We start from the raw sequence: 22,343 nt of genomic DNA on the forward strand, positions 1-22,343 counted from the left end.
TATAAGGTGGGGAACAGCCTGCATGGGGCATTATAAAGAGGGGGGGATTCCTGCTTGGGGCATTATAATGAGGAGGGGTGACAGCCTGCATGGGGCATTATAAGGTGGGGACCAGCCTGCATGGGGCATTATAAGGTGGGGAACAGCCTGCACGGGGCATTATAAAGAGAGGGGGGACATCCTGCATGGGGCATTATAAAGAGGAGGGGTGACAGCCTGCATGGGGCATTATAAGGTGGGGAACAGCCTGCATGGGGCCTTATAAAGAGGGGGGGATTCCTGCTTGGGGCATTATAATGAAGAGGGGTGACAGCCTGCATGGGGCATTATAAGGTGTGGACCAGCCTGCATGGGGCATTATAAGGTGGGGAACAGCCTGCACGGGGCATTATAAAGAGAGGGGGGGACATCCTGCATGGGGCATTATAAAGAGGAGGGGTGACAGCCTGTATGGGGCAGTATAAAGAGGAGGGGTGACAGCCTGCATGGAGCATTATAAAGAGGAGGGGTGACAGCCTGCATGGGGCATTATAAAGAGGGGGGGCAGCCTGTATGGGGCATTATGTGGGGGGTAACAGCCTGCATGGAGCATTAAAAGGGGGGGGCCTGTATGGGGCATTATGTGGGGGGGAACAGCCTGCATGGAGCATTATAAGGGGGGGGGGCAGCCTGTATGGGGCATTATGTGGGGGGGAACAGCCTGCATGGAGCATTATAAGGGGGGGGCAGCCTGTATGGGGCATTATGTGGGGGGTAACAGCCTGCATGGAGCATTAAAAGGGGGGGGCCTGTATGGGGCATTATGTGGGGGGGAACAGCCTGCATGGAGCATTATAAGGGGGGGGGGCAGCCTGTATGGGGCATTATGTGGGGGGTAACAGCCTGCATGGAGCATTATAAGGGGGGGGCAGCCTGTATGGGGCATTATGTGGGGGGTAACAGCCTGCATGGAGCATTAAAAGGGAGGGACCTGTATGGGGCATTATGTGGGGGGTAACAGCCTGCATGGAGCATTATAAGGGGGGGACAGCCTGTATGGGGCATTATGTGGGGGGTAACAGCCTGCATGCAGCATTATATGGGGACCGGTATCCTGTATGGAGCGTTATATGGGGGCCAGTATCCTGTATGGAGCGTTATATGGGGGCCAGTATTCTGTATGGAGCCTTATATGGGGGCCAGTATTCCGTATGAAGCCTTATATGGAAGCCAGTATTCCGTATGGAGCCTTATATGGGGGCCAGTATTCCGTATGGAGCCTTATATGGGGGCCAGTATTCCGTATGGGCGTTATATGGGGACCAGTATTCCGTATGGAGCCTTATATGGGGGCCACTATTCTGTGTGGAGCGATTCACCGGTTTCTGAGCTATTGTGGAATTTACAATAGATATCACTCATGAAGTGAAATCTTTGCATTGTACTATATATATATATTTCTCCGCCGTATCTCTGCATCATGAATCGTGGTATGTGTTAAAGGGGCCCACTGAGACTCTTTCGCCCGGGGCCCAGAAAAACCTGGAGCCGGCCCTGCTCCTCAGTAGTGAACTGTCTATGATGGATTTGCTGTAGAGAGGAGCTGACAGGATCAATCCAGATGAAATCCTCAGTTATAAGTGAAGGAGTGTGCACTGCTGGTATGAGGTATGGACTGTAGGAGGCTCCGCTCCTTCCTGTGACATCATCTCCTTCACAGGAGCAGCTGTAGTCTAGACAAGAACATATATCTAGTGTGCACCTCTGCAGGTGGAGGTATGTGGAGATTCCCCATTACTGGGCGCAGGGGACATTAACCCCTTCATGACTGGCCAGCATACTAACATTTCTATTTGTCATTTATTGCAGTTATAATTAATCTCCCTCATGGCCGGGACCCTCATAGTTACATTGCCCTTTGTATTTCTGCCGGTCTCCTCTATATTTCAGGAGTCCATGTGACCTGGGCAGCTCCTGTAGTGATAATCTCCACCACTCCCTGAGTAGAAGGCAGATTCTGCACGAAGGACATAAATCACATGTCGTTCAGGCCGCACTCCATCTTTATGATCCGTATCCCACTCTCAGCGTCTCTACCATCCTCAGCTTCTGATATCGGTGACATATAAGGTGGGTTCCTGTTTCCAAATTCGACCCATTCACAATGTCCCAGTCTTGATGTTTAAATTTCTGTGTCTTGGTCAGTGGTGGTCAGGTTCAGCCTCCCTTACCTCGACTGTGTATCTGAGCACTGAACACCTTGTACTAGTTCTGTGCCTTGTTCAGTGGTGGTCAGGTTCAGCCTCCCTTACCTCAACCATGTCAGTGAGCAATGAACACCTTGTACTTCTGTGTCTTGTTCCGTGGTTGTCGGGTTTCAGCCTCCCTTACCTCGACTGTGTATCTGAGCACTGAACACCTTGTACTAGTTCTGTGCCTTGTTCAGTGGTGGTCAGGTTCAGCCTCCCTTACCTCAACCATGTCTCTGAGCACTGAACACCTTGTACTTCTGTGTCTTGTTCCGTGGTTGTCGGGTTTCAGCCTGCCTTACCTCAGCCATGTCTCTGAGCACTGAACACCTTGTACTTCTGTGCCTTGCTCAGTGGTGGTCGGGTTTTAGCCTCTTTACCTCGGCCATGTCTCTGAGCACTGAACACCTTGTACTTCTGTGTATTACTTCTCAGTGTTTGTCAGGTTTCAGCCTTCTTACCTCGGCCATGTATTTGAACACTGAACACTTTGTACTTCTGGTCCTCCAGGGAGGCTTCAGTTCTGGAATATGACAGCACTGGAGGATAATGGGCTCCTGGTCGCTTCACGTTTGATTCTTCTCAGATCTTTGGCAGTTAATGTGTGTCTTTTTTTCTCAACACATTTTTTGTGACCCTGTGGACTATTTGCTACTAAACTTTTCATGATTCTGTGCTCATGCCCCAATATTTTTGCATTTGTTTTTTTTGTTAACTCCTCTCGCGCATCATCAGATGACCCTCGTCTTTGGCGACAGTTTTTTTTATATTCTGTCTATGTATATTTCAATGTCCCAACGAAAGGATCAGTAGTGCGACCCTGAAACGAGTTAACTAGATATTAATAAAGTGTCACCGTATCAGACAAGGAATCTTTTAAGGCTGTGTGCCCACTATGCTTTTTTTAAGCGTTTCCACAGCGGCAAGTCCGCTGCGGAAACGCTTAAAAAGTGCTTGGTAGAAGGTCTGCAATGTTCCCCAATGATAATCCGCATGTGCTGTGCACATGCTGCAGAAATTTCCGCTGTGGATTATCATTGCAGAAAAATCTGCAGCACTACCAATTATTTTGCGTAATCGCGGCGTTTTCGCCGCATTGACTTGCATTGAATCGCTTAATATCCGTATCACTACATGTGCACATGCGAATATTAAGCTATTCAATGTGCCGATGGTACCTGGGTCTGGAGAAGAGGAGACTCTCATCCAGACCCGGGTACCATAGTACCTGTAATAAAAAAAAGAATTTAAAATAAAAAATAAACATTATACTCACCTTCTGATGGCCCCCGGTCTCCTTAGCGATGCGTCCTGGCTCCTCGGCGGCTCGCGATGGTCTAAAAGGACCCTTCCATGACATCATTTAGTCAAGTAACAGATCACGTGACCGCTGACGTCGGCGGTCGCGTGACCTGTCACATGACTAAACTACGTCATGGAAGGTCCTTTTAGACCACCGTGAGCCGCCCAACACATCGGACGCACCGAAGAAGGAGACCGGGGGCCATCAGAAGGTGAGTATAATGTTTATTTTTTATTTTTTACCATTCTTTTACTATTAACTTGGTCACACTATATAAATCCACGCCAGTTGCATGGATTTATATAGTGTGACCAAGTTGTCAAGCCCTTTTCCAAGTGATGCTAAAATCGCTTGGAAAAGCGCTTGATAACCCGCATGCGAAATCGCATGTAAAAATGCTTCACAAGCGCTTCTACCTGGCAGGAAAAACGCATGTAAAATCCGCATGCTTTTTTTTATGCCAGGGAGATGCAGAAACGCTCAGGAAAAATCCGGAGCATTTCTGCATCATGGGCACATAGCCTAACTATACTCCTAAAATGGTGCTGTACATGAATCCTTACGTTTTGCTACTTTGTCTCCCACACATTTTTTTAAGGTGACAAATTTTTATTTCAGATAGTAATAATTCGTGAATACTGTAACTCCCCCTCATGGCCGCTCCTTGGGACACTCCCAGTTTCATTGCTCTTTGTATTTATGACTGTCTCTTGAAATAAATGTGAAAGCCATATTTAAGAGTCCCTGTGACTCTGTGGCTCAATTAATAATAATCTTAATATTGGTTATATTTAAGGTAAATTCCTGTACCCAAATCCTAATCATTAACCGTTAAAAAGCACGAAGGGTCACAGACCTCTAGGTAATGTAGATACCTGGTAGAAAACCAATGACGTCTTACACTGTGATCGGATTGTCCAGCTGTAGAAAAAAATATCAACTGAATATGTTATGTCCCCTCCACACCAGCGCTGACGCCCCTGTGGTTTCAGTCTCTGTTTACATCACTGCAATGATGATATTGGTTGCCGTTGTGATGTCAGTGATGTGATTGATTTGTTTCATGATACTTCACAGAGATTGTGTGCTCTAAATCAGGGTTCCCCAACTCCAATCCTCAAGGCCCACCAACAGGTCATGTTTTCAGGATTTCCTTAGTATTGCACAGGTGGGTGATAATTCCATCACATGTGCAATACTAAGGAAATCCTGAAAAAATGACCTGTTGGTGGGCCTTGAGGACTGGAGTTGGGGAACCCTGCTCTAAATGCTGCCACCAGTGATTAGCTGTACTGTGAGGGTGTGATGTAGATTGACCTCAAACATGAAGGAGATCATTAGATTAGATAACTCATGTTCTTCATCTGATCATATTTACCTTTATTATGTCAAATAATTATATTTCTTACATGGGATTTTTATGATGTTATATTGTCATCTTCTCCCAATTCAAGTCCCTACAATATCGGATCTTCTCAGTGGACATCTTCTATATCAGAGAATTTTCCTGCGTGACCCATCAAGGATGGATAGGGACAGGGACAAGATGGCGGAGAGGATATTACACCTCACCCTAGAGATCCTCTTCCGGCTTACTGGAGAGGTGAGAGATTCTGATGACGTCACATTACATCATTCTTATCTATAGGAATAACAGATGGACAGAACTGGAGAGGTGAGGACTCTGGAAATGTCTGTAGTGAGATTTATTAATGTGCCTCTCCATAACCAGGATTACACAGTAGTGAAGAAGACCTCTAGTGAGAGCTGTCAAGCCCCTGTGTCTGAGGGATGGAGAAGAACCTTGAGCCCAATCATGGAGCTTCCACCTCACCCCCTGATACATGAGGACATCAATGACCAGAAGATCCTAGAACTCACCTACAAGATGATTGAGCTGCTGACTGGAGAGGTGACACTGCTGGGAATGCTGGGACATTATACAGTAACGCTATGAAGGGATCGGGGGATGACAGTATCATTGTATGTGTCAGGTTCCTATAAGGTGTCAGGATGTTGCCATCTATTTCTCCATGGAGGAGTGGGAGTATTTAGAAGGGCACAAAGATCTGTACAAGGACGTCATTATGGAGGTTCCCCAGCCCCTCACATCACCAGGTAATAGACAGAACTAAAAATACACACGGCCTATAATTATCTGTATGTAAAGAATGAATTCAGTCCCTGTATGTGTTTCCTCCAGGTCTATCCAGTGAGAGGACAACATCAGAGAGATGTCCCCGTTTTCTTCTTCCACAGGACTGTAAACAAGAAAATCCCAACTTTCCTCAGGATCATCAGGTAGATTTAGAGAAGGTGTCATGAAATCTCCCCTATGATGTGTAAACGGCTGTGAAGGTCTTGTGTTCAGTCTTCTTTTATTCACTGTTATACACCAGATTACCTTTTTTATTATAGACACATGCTCGTTAGGGCTTATGCAGGATTTAGTTTTTAGGCCCATAGTAAAAAACAAACAAACAGGCAGGCAGTTGCTAACTCCCGGCCTGCTCTACCTGGCACAGATCGGGCACACACAACTCCTTCCGGTAATTCAGTGGCTTCCGCTGACGTGATGTCGACAGAGCAGCAGCTTCCACTTTGTTCTGTTGACGGGGTGTGACTACCGACATCTTACTGATTAACAGCTGACTCACCGCTGCCTAACCCTGACAATCAACATGACGTTGGCAGTAATGCCCCATCAGGGCGGCCTGAAAGAGGAGGAGCTGCTCTGTCGATTTTGAGTAGCTGAAACGCCGACAGGAGCAGTTAATCTGTAGAACAGGGTAGAGTGGTTAGAATAGGTAGGACGGGCAGGTAGTTAGCAACTACCTGCTTGTTAGTTTTTATGCCCATAGGAAAAACAATAAAATAGTCCTGGATAAACTCTTTAATGATTGGAGGTTCTCTATATGGAAATTATAATTGTGATCCTGGAAAATAGACTAAAATTAATCAATAATTTTTCAGTGTTGAGAGTTAACATTAATATGGGAAGAGTGAGCGATGTAAGCAATTTCGAACATAGTACGTTCATCAGTGCTAAATTAGCCTGAACCAGTATTTCAAAAACTGCCAACCTTGTGGGCTTTTTAGCATGCAGTGCTTTGATGAGTATATTGAGAATGTTGTGATGGAGGGAAAAACATTATATGAAAGAGAATCTAGAAGACAAAAAAACAGCTCATCCATTTAGATATCAAGAATTGCTCTGAGGAACAAGCGGTGCACAGTCATGAAAATTGCAGTTGAATACAGAGTTGGTGTCCAACTAACTTGTTCGAATGCATTCATTGCTCTTTACCATAGATGGGCTATAACAGCAGATGAGCAACAGTGGACAACATGAGCAGTGGACAACATTGGTCAAATAAATCCAGCTTTCTGTTGCACTCTGCTGATAGAATGGTCAGAATTTGGAACATACTGCATGAATCCATTGACCCTTGTTGTCAAGCTGGTGGAAATAGAATAATGATGTAGGGAATGTTTTCTTGGTACATTTTGAGTCTTATGATTCCTGTGGATGGATGTTTAGACACTAGAGCTTACCTAAGCAATGAGGCCAAACAAGCTCATCACTTATTTTATTTGTTTCCCCTAGTTCCCAACAGTGCATCATGTCACAAGGGTCATATAGTCATGGGTTACTTCTGAGATGCTTTTTCTTTGTTTTGCTTCTATGGCCTTTACAATTGTTAGATCCTAAGCCTATAGAAAATCTTATGGAGGGGGAGAAATAAAATGGGCTCTTCAGAGAAGGGCAGATTCTCCATCTAATCTGCAGAAGCTGCAAAGAGCTATCGTGTCCTCATTGACCAACCTTATTGCAGAATTATTTAATCACCATGTGGAATAAATGATGTAATGAATTGCTGAAGTCGCAGATCGAACGAGCAACTAAATGGGTGTGACTTTTTTAACATTTCTTCCAGGGTAAAGATCTGCCCCATATTAATACTACAGAGACCTATGTGAGGGGTGATGAGCGGTGTAAAGAAGAGATTCCTACCGATAACCGCAAAGGTGAGTGGTAACCACTAAATGCTGAGAAGTCACAGATTTGACTCAGTCAATGGTTTAAAGATTTATACGCTCAATTTTTTAGTCCATGTTACGCAAAGTCTTTTTTATGGGGATTTTACTCACAAAGATTTAGCTCTTAAACAAAAAAACACGTTGTTTTTTTTTACATTATTTTGTTTGGAATTTTCTCCACTGCAGTAATATCGCACTTCTGAGTTGCTGCAGAGGAGATACTTCTCTATTCACAGTCCTGTCTAACTCCAGACACTTGCTCAATGGATGGCTATAAATATAAAGTCTACGGGTGCATGTGAAACATCGGACTGCACTCGGATGTCAGATGAAGTTAAGTTCACCATCTTCTCCGCACCTATACTCCACTTCTCACATGCAAGACAATCGGATCACACTAAGATGAACCTTGGTTCAAACTAGGGTAGAGTTTGAGCCGAGCGTCATTAGCTTTAATCGGCCCAATCATCTCGCATGAGAGAATCCTTGCTCGCGTGACCCCCGCCTAAGCATTTTTCCTTATGAACATAATATGCTTGTTTATATACAGAGATCCCTATTATAAGTGCTGCATAATAAGTGTCAGAGATTTTCTTTCTATAAAGTTACTAGTAAAGAAAAAAAGGGGCTAAAACAATTACAATAAACATAAGCAAAAACATAAACAAGAACAATTACAATAAACATATCATGTCTCTGTAATCATAACATCATTTATGATGATCAGTAGAATCGAGCGAATCTTTTTGAGGTGAATTGAATTCTCCTTGAATTTTATGAAAAAATTATTTCGATTTTCATGATTTAAAAATGTTGTAATTTGCTTTGTGCAAATTTAGCAAAATCACCGCAAGCTGACCTGGAAAGGGTTCCAAAAAATAAATTAATACTCATCTCACCGCTCTCCTGTCCAGCCTCCACTCGTCTAGTTGTCTGATCTGCCTCTTCTTTCTGACTCAGGGCTCGCTCAGATGAGCGTATTATACTGACGCGTGCTGTACGAGATAAAATTGGATAGAGCACTGACCAAACATGGATCCATGTGTCACGCTAGGTCAGGGAGCTGGTAAAGGAAAACCCTGACGATAGGGACCCTCAACACTCACCTTATGCTGAAGCCTGCACTTACAATCGCCCTAGACGGGTCTTTCCCCTCCGTGTTCCGTCATGTACCAAAGTCCTGACTGTTCCTGCACCTTGCCCTGGCTAATGAGATGGGCAGCAAGACACTGGTCTTACTACTAGGGTAAAGACAACACAAGTAATGAGACAGACAGTGGAAAAACACACAAACAAATGGAAATTCACATGTATCAAAAGGAACACAGCAGCTTCTCCAAGAACATCTCAAACAAAATCGGATCCCGTATGATCACCCATATAGAATCTGATTTTTACAAACACATTGCCATTATTATCCTAGGAAACAATTGTATTATTATTATTTATTATTAGTATTTATTGTTATAGCGCCATTTATTCCATGGCGCTTTACATGTAAAAAAGGACTATACATACAAAAACAATTACAATATGGATCATATACATTTTAAACTGTGTTGGGATTTACACACTTTTAGGCAGCTGGTAGCATTCACATTAGCAAGTAGTTTCTGGGTCAAACTGTCATGGGTGTGTCTGGTCCTGGAGGAACTGGGATCAGAAGGTCAAAGCTGTTCAATAGATTGCAGGTCCTCTTTAGTGTCCAATTGAAGTGAATTTACTTTCATATGGGGTTGAAAGGGTTAAGGACCCTTTCCCTGCTGGCTGTGAACGTAGAGCTTGAGTACCCAGCTACAGCCACTCCCTTCCACTATATAAACCCACTTCCATCTTCATTCCTTGCTGGTAATAGTTTTTCTATACTGACCTCTTTGAAGGAGCCAGTCTCTGGATAAGCTGTGCTGTTCGTTCTGTTGCAACAGTGAAGTTTCCTGTTGGAAAAGCTGAGGAGTACTATATGGCGTGTCTTTTTCCCACTGTTTGTCTTACCTTCCTCGTGTTGTCTTATTGTAGTAGTGGGACTAGTGTCTCACTGGCCTATGCACTAGACAGGGTAAGTTCAAGGCCAGCGAGGGCTTAGCATGTGATCGCGCACAGGGGGAAGAACCCGTCTAGGGACGATAGGGAGTTTAGGGATCTGACTCAAGTTTATGTTAGGAGGTGACCCCTTATCCCTATCGCCAGAGTCTTCCTTGTACATCTTCCCAGGTGTTCCCCTCGTGTTGCGCCCCACGCTGGGCATCCTCTCCTCACCAACATGACACAAACTGGGAGGTTTATTGAAGTGCATAAACTTCCAGCAGAACGGAAAACAAACAGCCTTTCTCCAGCATAAAGGAACAAAATACCCCCATATGTGGTGGAAAACATATTTTTCCAATAAAAATGTTACTTTAGCCCCAATTTTTTTATTTTTACAAGGCTAACAGGAGAAAATGAACCACAAAGTTTGTTGTGCAATTTCTCCTGAGTACACTGGTACCCTATAATGGTGAAAAACTACTATTTGGGTGCACATCAGGGAATCGGAAGGGAAGGAGCACCATTTGACTTTTGGAGCGCAAAATTTCCTTGAATAGATAGCTGACACCATGTCGCGTTTGCCGAGCCCCTGATGTGCCTAAACATTGGAAACAAGTGAACAAACTTTGGAAACTACACCCCTCAAGGAATTTAACTAGTGTGGTGAGTACCTTGAGCCCGCAGACGCTTCACTGAATTTTATATCGTTGATCCATGAAAATTCACTTTTGGAATAGATAGCGGACACCATGTCGCATTTGCAGATTCCCTGATGTGCTCTGCAAACAAGTGACCCCATTTTGAAAATTATCAGGGAATTTATCTAGATGTGTGGTGAGCTCTTTGAACTCACAGGTGCTTCACAGAATTTTATAACATTGAGCTGTGAAAATAAAAAAAATATATTTTTCCCTTTAAAAATGTTGCTTTAGCCCCAAACTTTTCATTTTCACAAGGGTTACAGGAGAAAATGAACCTCAAAGTTTGTTGTGCGACTTCTCCTGAATGTGGTGGGAAACTACTGTTTGGGCATGCTGCCAAACTCCGAAAGGAAGGAGTAACGTTATGGAGTAAATACTTTGATGAGCCATGTCGCATGTGCAGAGCCCTTGATTTGCCAAAACAGTAGAGCCCCCCCCCCCCCTACAAGTGACCCTATATTGGAATTGGTGGTCTAGGGGTATATGTAAGTTATGTAGAGTACATCAGGTTGGCATATATAAGTTGTGTAGAGTACATCAGGTTGGCATATGTAAGTTGTGTAGAGTACATCAGGTTAGCATATGTGAGTTGTGCAGAGCAGATCAAGTTGTGCAATAAATTAGAGTAAATCAGAAATAAATTTAGTAATCCATGATTGAATGGTACACTTTGAAGCAGTCTTTTATGCACAAGCCAGGTCCAGGTTTTTCGGGACAGGTGTCACATTGTCAAGTGGTGTCCTTTCTTATTCCTCTTTTGTAACAGACGCTGCACTATTTTTGCGACCTTCCTCTCTTTGCAGTTTGATGGTCCTCACTTGGAAAATGTTGGTACAATACAGTCACCTTCAATTCCAGAGTTACTGGGGCCTCCTCATTCCTGACTTCCAAATATTATTAGTATATTATATTACTATCTCCTGAAACTAAAGGAATGTGCCTGTCTGGCCTGAACATAGTGATAGCATGTAAGCATTATACATTGCCATCTGTATGATGTGCATGGGCAGCTTTTTGTACCATACTTTTGTTTTCGCATGGTACTGTAGGGTTGGAGGATTTGATCAGAAAGATCAACTCCCCCATTTTCTTTTTGAACTCAAGGACACATTCTGGCTTGGGGACTTGTGTAGATGTATCTCTTTAAGCATTTGGGGTGCTGTCATTACCATGTATTGTGGTCAAGAAAAGTACATCCCTCTTGTCCTTGACCACCAGCATTTTGTCGCCACATTGGTCTCTGTTTTCACCCATTTTTTCAACAGTTGCCCAATTAGCGACATTGGGTGTCCTTCCTGGTCTCTGCGCATACTGCGGTAGCTCTGGTAGAGAGGGGCTTGAAAAGTGGGACGCTGGTGTAGACGTTGTCCACCAGAGGTAATAACCCTGATCCAGCAGTGGGTGCACCAATTCCCATACAATTTTCCCACTCACTCCCAGGACAGGGGGGCATTCAGGGGGTTCAATCCGGGTGTCCCTCCCTTCGTAAATTCTAAATCTCTGGGTGTACCCTGAGGAACTCTTGCACTGTTTGTTCATTTTGATTTTGTACTTTTCCCTCTTACTGGGGAAGTATTGCTGGAATTTAAGCCACCCCTTGAAGTGGATTATGGACTTATCTATGAAGATGTCCCTTTGGGGAATGTACACAACAGAAAATGTATTGCTGAAGTGATCAATGACCAGCCTAACTTTGAAAAGTTGGTCAAAGTTGGGGTCATTTTGTGGTGGACACTGCATTATCGTTATAATGCAAAAACTAGAGAATGGCCTCAAAGCATGCCCAGGTCGTAGCCAGTCGGAAAACTGGAGTGTTATATGAAATATTAGCACTCCAATATTGCTGAAGTTCTGGCTTCTTCACTATCCCCATGTGAAGCACCAGGCTCCAAAATGTCATAATTTCTATTGCATGTATGGGGGTCCAATTAGCAAATTATGAAATCGGGCTTTGGGAAAAAAAATGTTTGGCATATAAATTTTTCTGGGCCACCATGAGATTTACGAAGTTCTCAAAGAAAAAGATGTTGAAAAAGTCGATTTATGTAAAGCTGGTAGTACCAAACTAGATTTTTGAGCAGGCCACAAAATCAGGAATCTGAGGCTCATAATCGTCGGGGTGTGTGATCCAAAGGGGGTCATTTACAGTAGGCGTTGGCTCATTTTCAGTCCTGGGGCATCTACGTGGTAGTTCATTATCACTAGAGGAGATGACATATAGTCTTTGAGAAGAGCGGGACATTTTATTTTTTTCACGGGGGCAGTGTGTGTGTAGGTCTGTAGTGTTTTCACATGTATCATATAACCAAATTTTAGAATTAACTATATTGGATTAGAAAAGAAAAAGCAGAAAAACAAGAATAGAAAAAGAATACAACAAAAGAACAGAATAGAAAAATAAAAACTGAATATATGAAAATGTTAAAAAATATACCAAGAGAATGTCAGTAAAGACAATTACTGAATATCCGCAACTAACCTACGCTAACCGTATATATTAGATTAGATCCGTATCTATATATTAGAAAAAACTGTAGTAATACTACATTAATTTTCAAATACATTTCTAAACTAAATAATATTGTACTATTATGTACTATGTAATATCAGTAAAAAAAAAAAAATTCTGAACACCTCCTACTAACTGAGACTAACCTTCATTTTATGGATTATAAGAAAAAACGTAGTATATTACAACAGTATTTTCTTGCAGATTTCTGAAACTATACCAATTATAATGTACAATGCGGACATCAGTAAAAACAATTACTAATCGCCCGTAACTAACTGATTTACTTTAAAGATATATGCTATAAAAAAAATACTGTAGTATAAGCAAATTACTACAGTATATTTTACTACCTTTAGTTACATTCTGCTGTCCCTATATCTAATCCTATCAGCTAATTATAATTTATTTTTCACTAAAAAAGGACAAAATGTGACAAAATTTGAGCACAGATATTGATCAGTGATATACGCCACTGATCAGGGCTCAGCTCTACAAAATGCATACACCAAAGTAGTGCGAAAAAAGTTACCCTGGCCCTGCCCTTTTTGGGCAAAAGTGGAGCTTGATGGCAAGTGGACAAGGAGGAAGGGGGGAGAATAGGACGTGAGAGGGGTCATTTGGGGGTTTAGGAGATGATACTGTGGTGATCACAAAAGTGAATCATAGACAGCAGGAGCAGGAGGCAGTGGAAGATCAACAACAGCAAAGGCACTGGAAGACTACAAATCCCAGCAGGCAGATGGACACGTTTTCCAAACCGCTCTGCACATCGTTCCTAACTGGAATGGAGACATACAGAGCAATAACAACATTTTACATCTAACGATTTAGCTGAGTTTTGTCGGTCTGTGCAGATTGACCAGTCTCGGTGATCACGGTGGGTGGGACCACCGCAGAGTCCTCATAGTGATTGGTGCTGTCACAGACCGCACTAATCATAATTGACCACCAATGAGAGACTCATTTTTATTTGTTAGCTGCTGCGATCAGCCGGTCACAGAAGACCGGCCAATCACAGTGATAGTGTTGGGTGGGACCACCGTCGCGTCACAACGAGGTCCTCATAGTGATTTGTGCTGTCACAGACAGGACCAGTCACCACTGACAACCAATGTTAGAAACATTTAAATTTATTTAAAATGCTTTACTACTGCAATTGGCCGGTCGCATTTGACCCGCCAATCGCTGCGATCTCTGATGTGGGGTGGCGGCGAAACCAGGGCTGTGGAGTTGGAGTCATGGAGTTGGAGCCCATTTTGGTGGAGTTGGAGTCTGTATAAAATGGACTGACTACTAAAATATATAATAAATTGGGTACAGTAGTTCAATGCAGTTTGTGGGGAATATTTTTTTCATAAGAATTTGGGAAAGTTATGAAATGTCCTATTCCTGATCTAAGGGTCTAGACTTTCAGCTGCGATGAATCTGTGCTACAGTAAAGTATCACTTAAACATGAGCCACGTATGAGGGAGTCGGAGTCGGTGTCGTGGAAATTGAGGAGTCTGAGTCAGAGGTTTGGCGAAACCTCCCCGGGCATTGAGGCAAGATGGCCTACTATTGGGGACAGCAGCCATCTTCACCCGATCTCCATGTCCTTTGACGCGGTGATTGTTCTCTCGCAGGACATACCGGTATGTCCATTAGCGGAAAGTCACTTAAAAATAGGACGAACCAGTACATCAAATGTTGAGAAGGGGTTAGAGTAATAGCAAAGATGCTGGCAGATTTCAGAAAGATAAATTAATTAGGAAAAGGAAGAAGCAAATTCCTTTTTCATAAAAATTATTTAATAAATATTAAATAAAACAAAAAAAAAATGATCATGTAAATAAATATGAACAAAAATTCGAATTAAGAATAATAATAAAAATAAAATATTGCACAATCCTGCTAGAAAATCATATATCACTATTCACTTCATTTTTTCTCCTTTTTTAAGTATACTGACATAATGGTTAAATGACACTATATGATATATAGATATATGATATACATATATACATAAGTATTGAAGACATCATCAAGTTTCTAAGTAAATATATTTGTAAAGGTGCTATTTACATGAAATTCTCGCCAGATGTTGGTAACAACACATCCAATCCACACAGGCAAAGAAAATGGATTGGGTGGGTTTGAGAATTTCATGTAAATAGCACTTTTCGAAATATATTTTTTTTAGAAAATTGGTGACGTGTTCAATACTTATTTCACTTACTGTATGTATATATAGTTATTGATATTTTCTTCTTTTTCAATGTATACTCATACAATGGTCAATTGATGACACTATAGCAACAACTATATCTATATATTTATATATAAAAAGAAAGCGCAGCAGCACTCCATTATGGCCAAGATACATAAAGACAATAAAACCATTTAAATTGTAGGTGTTTCAGCCCAGAAGTGACATGTTCTGTCCAGAGTTATAGGCTTGTAGCCCAAGAGAGGCATGTAGGCAGATTAGTACCCATCAGATGGGAGGTCACCTTGCAGCGGTTGATGGGCACACATGAATTGGCCAATTTATGCGCTAAGAACCTCCATTTTTTGTAAGTAAAGCTTATTGAGTAATAACACAGTTTAAATTAAATGGTTTTATTGTCTTTATGTATCTTGGCCATAATGGAGTGCTGCTGCGCTTTCTTTTTATATATCTTATGCAGTTTCTGCAGCTTGCACCTGTTCACATGTAGGAAGTGCTGGTCAGTTTTTTTTTACATATATATTTATATATATATAAAGAATATATATATATATATATATATATATATATATATATATATATACAGTACAGACCAAAAGTTTGGACACACCTTCTCATTTATAGATTTTTCTGGACTTTCATGACTATGAAAATTGTACATTCACACTGAAGGCATCAAAACTATGAATTAACACATGTGGAATTATATACTTAACAAAAAAGTGTGAAACAACTGAAAATATGTCTTATATTCTAGGTTCTTCAAAGTAGCCACATTTTGCTTTGATGACTGCTTTGCACACTCTTGGCATTGTCTTGATGAGCTTCAAGAGGTAGTCACCGGAAATGGTCTTCCAACAATCTTGAAGGCGTTCCTAGAGATGCTTAGCACTTGTTGGCCCTTTTGCCTTCACTCTGTGGTCCAGCTCACCCCAAACCATCTCGATTGGGTTCAGGTCTGGTGTCTGTGGAGGTTAGGTCATCTGGCGTAGCACCCCATCACTCTCCTTCTTGGTCTAATAGCCCTTACACAGCCTGGAGGTGTGTTTGGGGTCATTGTACTGTTGAAAATTAAATGATGGTCCAACTAAATGCAAACCGGATGGAATAGCATGCTGCTGCAAGATGCTGTGGTAGCCATGCTGGTTGAGTATGCCTTCAATTTTGAATAAATCCCCAACAGTGTCACCAGCAAAGCACCCCCACACCATCACACCTCCTCCTCCATACTTTATGGTGGGAACCAGGCATGTAGAGTCCATCCATTCACCTTTTCTGTGTCGCACAAAGACACGGTGGTTGGAACCAAAGATCTCAAATTTGGACTCATCAGAGCAAAGCACAGATTTCCACTGGTCTAATGTCCATTCCTTGTGTTCTTTAGCCCAAACAAGTCTCTTCTGCTTGTTGCCTGTCCTTAGCAGTGGTTTACTAGCAGCTATTTTACCATGAAGGCCTGCTGCACAAAGTCTCCTCTTAACAGTTGTTGTAGAGATGTGTCTGCTGCTAGAACTCTGTGTGGCATTGACCTGGTATCTAATCTGAGCTGCTGTTAACCTGCGATTTCTGAGGCTGGTGACTCGGATAAACTTATCCTCAGAAGCAGAGGTGACTCTTGGTCTTCCTTTCCTGGGGCGGTCCTCATGTGAGCCAGTTTCTTTGTAGCGCTTAATGGTTTTTGCAACTGCTCTTGGGGACACTTTCAAAGTTTGCCCAATTTTTCGCACTGACTGACCTTCATTTCTTAAAGTAATGATGGCCACTCGTTTTTCTTTACTTAACTGTTTTTTTCTTGCCATAATACAAATTCTAACAGTCTATTCAGTAGGACTATCAGCTGTGTATCCACATGACTTCTGCACAATACAACTGATGGTCCCAACCCCATTTATAAGGCAAGAAATCCCACTTATTAAACCTGACAGGGCACACCTGTGAAGTGAAAACCATTTCCGGTGACTACCTCTTGAAGCTCATCAAGAGAATGCCAAGAGTGTGCAAAGCAGTCATCAAAGCAAAAGGTGGCTACTTTGAAGAACCTAGAATATAAGATATTTTCAGTTGTTTCACACTTTTTTGTTAAGTATATAGTTAAACATGTGTTAATTTATAGTTTTGATGCCTTCAGTGTGAATGTACAATTTTCATAGTCATGGAAATACAGAAAAATCTTTAAATGAGAAGGTGTGTCTAAACTTTTGGTCTGTACTGTATATATATATATATATATATATATATATATATATATATATATATATATATATATATATATATATATATATTGTATATAAATATTATATATATATAGTTATTGCTATAGTGTCATCCATTAACCATCATATGAAAATACATTGATAAAGGAGAAAAAAATGAATTGAATAGTGATATATTATTTTGCAGACATGTGGAAAATGTATAAAACTAAAAAATATGTGAAAAATGAAGGATTAAAAACTGTATGAGATGTGATAGGCAAAGATGTGCATGAGAAAAATAGTGATGTGAATAAATTTGATTAAATGTGAAAAATGTGTAAAAATTTTATAAAACTAGGAGAAATATAAGAACACAAGAAAAGTTATGATCACACACACGAGTATAAAAAGATGTAAGGAAAGTGTGAAGTGAAAGTATGAATTCATACAACATGCGCACCGGTATTCCTAGCAAGAACAGGCAGTCACATGACCGCATATATGTGATTTGTATATTTCCGGTCACAATCCGAAAAGATGTGCTCAGCCTTATTCAATACAACTGAGTTGAGTGAGGCTGAGGACGTCTAGTCGGAATGTTGTCGGAAGTATGCAAAGCGCATACTTTTAGACATGTGACAGCCCCCTCCTGTCGGTAATACCGGAGAATCCGGACAGCGTGTGGTGCACATGCTATAAAGATTCAAAAGTCTGCACTCACATAGAGTGACTTTTATCAAAAGATCGGACAACCCCTTTAATTGCATTACATTTTATATAGGAATGTTATTTATGATATAAATATTAATATAATTTTAATGCAACATAATTTTAAATGATTATTCTTGGCAGGTGACTGCACTAAGAAGTCAGACAGACATCGCATATTTTCAGATGTTGCAGCAACTGATCATGGAATCACACCAGATACATGTGAAGAACATGCCATTATCCCAGCTTCACCTCAAGCCTTTCTAATGAACAATCCATCATCTGATACTTTTCAACAAGTCCTTTCTTCTGTTTCATTCAGGACCAAAGTGCAAAACAAAGGTCACAGAATGACGGTTGACCATGAAATAGCTCACATAGGGGAGAAACCATTTTCATGTTCAGAATCTGAGAAATGTTACAGTATTGAATCAAGACTTCTTACACATCATAGAAAACACATAGGGGAGAAACCATTTTCGTGTTCAGAATGTGGGACATGTTTTAACAAGAAAACAAATCTTGTTAGACATCAGAGAAGTCACACAGGGGAGAAGCCATTTTCATGTTCAGAATGTGGGAAATGTTTTAGACAAATATCAAATCTTACTACACATCAAAGAATTCACACAGGGGAGAAGCCATTTTCATGTTCAGAATGTGGGAAATGTTTTATAGACAAATCAGTTCTTGTTAGACATCTGAGAACTCACACAGGGGAAAAGCCTTATTCATGCTCAGAATGTGGGAAATATTTTAGACTAAAATCAAATCTTGTTACACATAAGAGAAGTCACACAGGGGAGAAGCCATTTTCATGTTCAGAATGTGAGAAATGTTTTAACAAGAAATCAGATCTTGTTAGACATCAGAGGATTCACACAGGGGAGAAGCCATTTTCATGTTCAGAATGTGGGATATTTTTTCATTATAAAACAAATCTTGTTACACACCAGAGCCTTCACACAGGGAAGAAGCCATTTTCTTGTTCAGAATGTGAGAAATATTTTACATCAAAATCATATCTTTTTACACATCAGAGAATTCACACAGGTGAGAAGCCATATTCATGTTTAGAATGTGGGAAACGTTTTGTCCAGAAATCAGCTCTTGTTAGACATAAAAAAACACATAATGGAAAGTAATTATTTTCTTTATTTTTTTTTTAATCATTTTATTCACAACATGTACATGAAAAATGTAAGTTAGAAAGTAATACGTCTAAGTGACAATGGGAAAATAGTTTAGAGCAGAAAATTATTATTAGAAAATGCATACAATTACCATTGACCATTTATTACTTAAAAGTGCTTAGTATCCTAATGATACAGCTGTATATGAACCATATATATAAAATAGTTAACATTTATATACAGTATATGAGATAACTGCAGCTTAAAAGGATTGTCTGGTGCTGCTCTCTTCTGTCTGATTTAATATTGGCCATGGGGAGACGCTACTAAACATGTTCAGGACAGTTGGGTGACCTGATAATTAGATCAGGTTTATATAGAAATCATGGGGTTCATAACAAATGCACAATTTTTTCAGAACCCACCTCCCCACCAAAACAAAAGCACAAAATGAAAAAAATTTGTAAGTCGATTCATGGACCATAGTCACAGTCACAAAAAAAGCATGCCTCCCAAAATTTACAGATAGGGAAGAAGAGATATGTATAGTGGCAAACACGCAACAATAGTGCCCCTAGCTCCTTCGTGTCCTCACCCACTACAATTACCCCTTGCACAGTATGGTGCACACAGTATGATGCACCACACAGTGCTCACAATACAGTATGATGCCCTCACAGTTCCTCCCAATAATTCTTCCAGAATTCCTCCAATACAATATCAAGTTGCCACAGTACCCCCTCCCCCCATACAGTATGAGGCCTCCACAGAGCCACCAGTACAGATTAGACTGACAGCATCTCCCAATAAAGTACGATGTCCCCAAGTGTGTGAATCACAGTATGACAAACCTACAGTGCCCAAAAACAGTATGCGTTTTCCAGTGTGATCCCAAATACACTGTGATGCACTCACTGTGCCCCCAAAATAAAGAAATAAAGTGGGATATCCTCACTGTACCCCTCTTTATAGCATGATGCCCATGCCTACACAGTGCTCCCCCATACAGTATGGTGCCACTCCTCTACTTGCTGAAAAATGTACCAACATAATAATTAAAAAAAAATATTCGCCAAGCCCACCATGCGCAGCTTTGGTCTGTGCTATGCGTGGATTGAGGCTCCATAAAGCAGGCGTGATCTAGAGACATCAAGAGACCTGCTGTGTACAAATGCACTGGCTGCATGGGGAGCAAAGAGCAATGTTTGCTCTTGTGGGCGCAGATACATTGAAATTGGTACACTGGGCAGAGTCATTTGACACAGAGTCCAACCAACAGGCTCCATAACAGCCATGGGGTCTGCCACAATTTGCGGTACACCACTGCATGAGTCCAGTTAAGAATCAATTTGCTGGCTTGGCAACTGTCCTGATCATCTTCTGTAGTATCTCACCATGTTTGATGTCAAATCAAGCGGAAGAGAGAGGCGTTGAACAGCCCCTTTCAAATTTGCACCAATCCTTATTAAACATCTGCTTTTACAGCTTATGTCTTTGTGTTTGGATCTATATTTAATGTATCACCTTAGAATCTAAGGAGTTGGTGAGAATTGATAGGCCTTTTGTATGGAAAGAGTAAAAAAATTATATAGAAGTATAGCTTGGTTAAATTACACTGTATATGCCAGAGTGCAAGAAGATTACCTATCAGGGGCCTGAGAAAGATGGGAGGCGTGTATTCTAGTATTCTGGCTTATCAAAATGGCGAGTGGTGGCAGCAAGAACTGTAGAGTGAATGTGTGAACTGGCTGTGTGGTGGACTTAGATCATTATTAGCCTATTGTAAAAGATGAGTGGATGAGTGAGTGTGATTGTCACGGAGTTACCGCAACAGGTTGGAGCCAGGAGACCTCAGCGCCAGAGGGCTCCTGCTCCAACTTCGAGAAGAAGCACTTCTCCGTCATTTTAAATGTATTTATTTCTTCCAGTAGAACAGGGGTTAAGCGGCCATGTTGGATTTCAGTTAGCCACTCCCTTTCCTTTTATAACCTGGGCTCTGATACTAAGTCCTTGTCAGAGCTAGCGTCTGCTGCATGGCTAAGGAGAGTGAGGAGTTCTATGAGGAGTTTGGGAGGAATAATTTGTGACTTGCCTGGTTTGTATGCGTGGTTATTCCTTATTCTTTTCCATTTTGGTTTATTCCCCCGACGTACACACCCCGTGCTTCCCTCTGTTATATGTGAGAGAATATTTTGTGTGCCTGGAGTTTCATGTTTATCCCTGTCCGTGTTGCCTTGTTTGTCGGGTGGGTGTACTTCGGCTCACAGTAGCGCCCCTCTTCCCCGGGTAGGGAGGAGAACAAGTGGAGGGCTAACCCAGGCGTTAGGGCGAGGGCGGAGGCCTCAGCATCATCACCTTCAGAGGTATCCTGGGGAAAAGGGCGAGCTAGGGTGCCCCCTAGTGTTAGGGTCAGGGTAGGAGCCCCTGATCCCTGGTCACCCGACAGCTGAGTCATGAAATTAGCTCTGACCACAACCGTTACTTCTGATCCATTATGCATCCTATTACTGCTCTGACGGGGCAATTGCAGCAGCTCAGTCTGTAGGTGGCGGATTTACGCACGGTGGTCTTGCAGTACCCTAATACATCTGGGTGGGTGTCTCGTCTCTCAGACAAACTGTAGTTGAGCCCAATGTTGCATTGCCTGACAGGTTCTCTGGGGGGGCGCGGGACAAGTTTGTGGTCTTCAGAGAGGCCTGTAAACTTTACTTCAGGCTACCTCCCTTTTCCTCAGGTTCAGAGGAGCAATGTGTGGGCATAATAATCTCGCTCCTTCAGGGGGATCCCCATGTGTGAGCGGTTTTCTCTCCCGTCCGACTCACAGTCGCTCCAGACGGTGGAGGTTTTTTTTCGTGCTCTGGGCCTTATATATGATGACCCTGATCATGTCTCCTTAGCCGAGTCCACATTGCGCCAACTTCGGCAGGGAGACCGGCCGGTGGAGGAATTTTGCTCCGAGTTCAGGAGGTGGGCCACTGATACAAAGTGGAATGATCCCGCATTCCGTAGTTTGTTTTCTGAGGGGCTTACGGTAAGGGTGAGGGACGCCTTGGCCCTGTATGAGACTCCTGACTCCCTTGAGACAGCCATGTCTCTGGCGATTTGAGTTGATTGCCGACTTCGGCAGAGACATAGGCAGTCACCCCCGTGTGTGGTGAGTCAGGGGCCCAGGGAGGTCAGCGTGGGAGCACCTGATGAACCCATGCAGGTGAGTGCGACATCTTCCTCTGGGAAACTTCAGGTAGTCTGGCATAAGGGGGAGTGTGTTTTTTTTGTGGGAAAAAGGG

General features: G+C 42.1%; 2 protein-coding genes across 4 annotated transcripts in view; both read left to right on the forward strand.

Annotated features, from left to right (window-relative positions):
- Positions 1-22,343, forward strand: part of LOC141272037 (uncharacterized) — a 234,212-nt gene that overhangs the window by 19,707 nt on the left and 192,162 nt on the right. The window lies entirely within an intron of this gene.
- Positions 1,669-21,252, forward strand: LOC141272002 (uncharacterized). 3 transcript variants are annotated; one of them, XM_073682279.1, is made up of 8 exons: positions 1,669-1,755; positions 1,930-2,109; positions 4,986-5,134; positions 5,264-5,443; positions 5,526-5,649; positions 5,735-5,832; positions 7,470-7,560; positions 18,065-21,252. In XM_073682279.1, the coding sequence occupies exons 3-8, from the start codon at positions 5,057-5,059 to the stop codon at positions 19,066-19,068; spliced, it is 1,575 nt and encodes a 524-aa protein (XP_073538380.1). In that variant the 5' UTR covers positions 1,669-1,755; positions 1,930-2,109; positions 4,986-5,056; the 3' UTR covers positions 19,069-21,252. The 3 variants fall into 3 exon arrangements, with proteins under 3 accessions (XP_073538380.1, XP_073538381.1, XP_073538379.1); XM_073682278.1 differs by having other exon boundaries at positions 1,673-1,755; positions 1,849-2,109; XM_073682280.1 differs by lacking the exon at positions 1,930-2,109.

The sequence above is a fragment of the Phyllobates terribilis genome, unplaced genomic scaffold, assembly GCF_046119375.1.
Source record: "Phyllobates terribilis strain yellow unplaced genomic scaffold, ASM4611937v1 Scaffold_5__5_contigs__length_657084704, whole genome shotgun sequence".
Lineage (NCBI taxonomy): Eukaryota > Metazoa > Chordata > Amphibia > Anura > Dendrobatidae > Phyllobates > Phyllobates terribilis.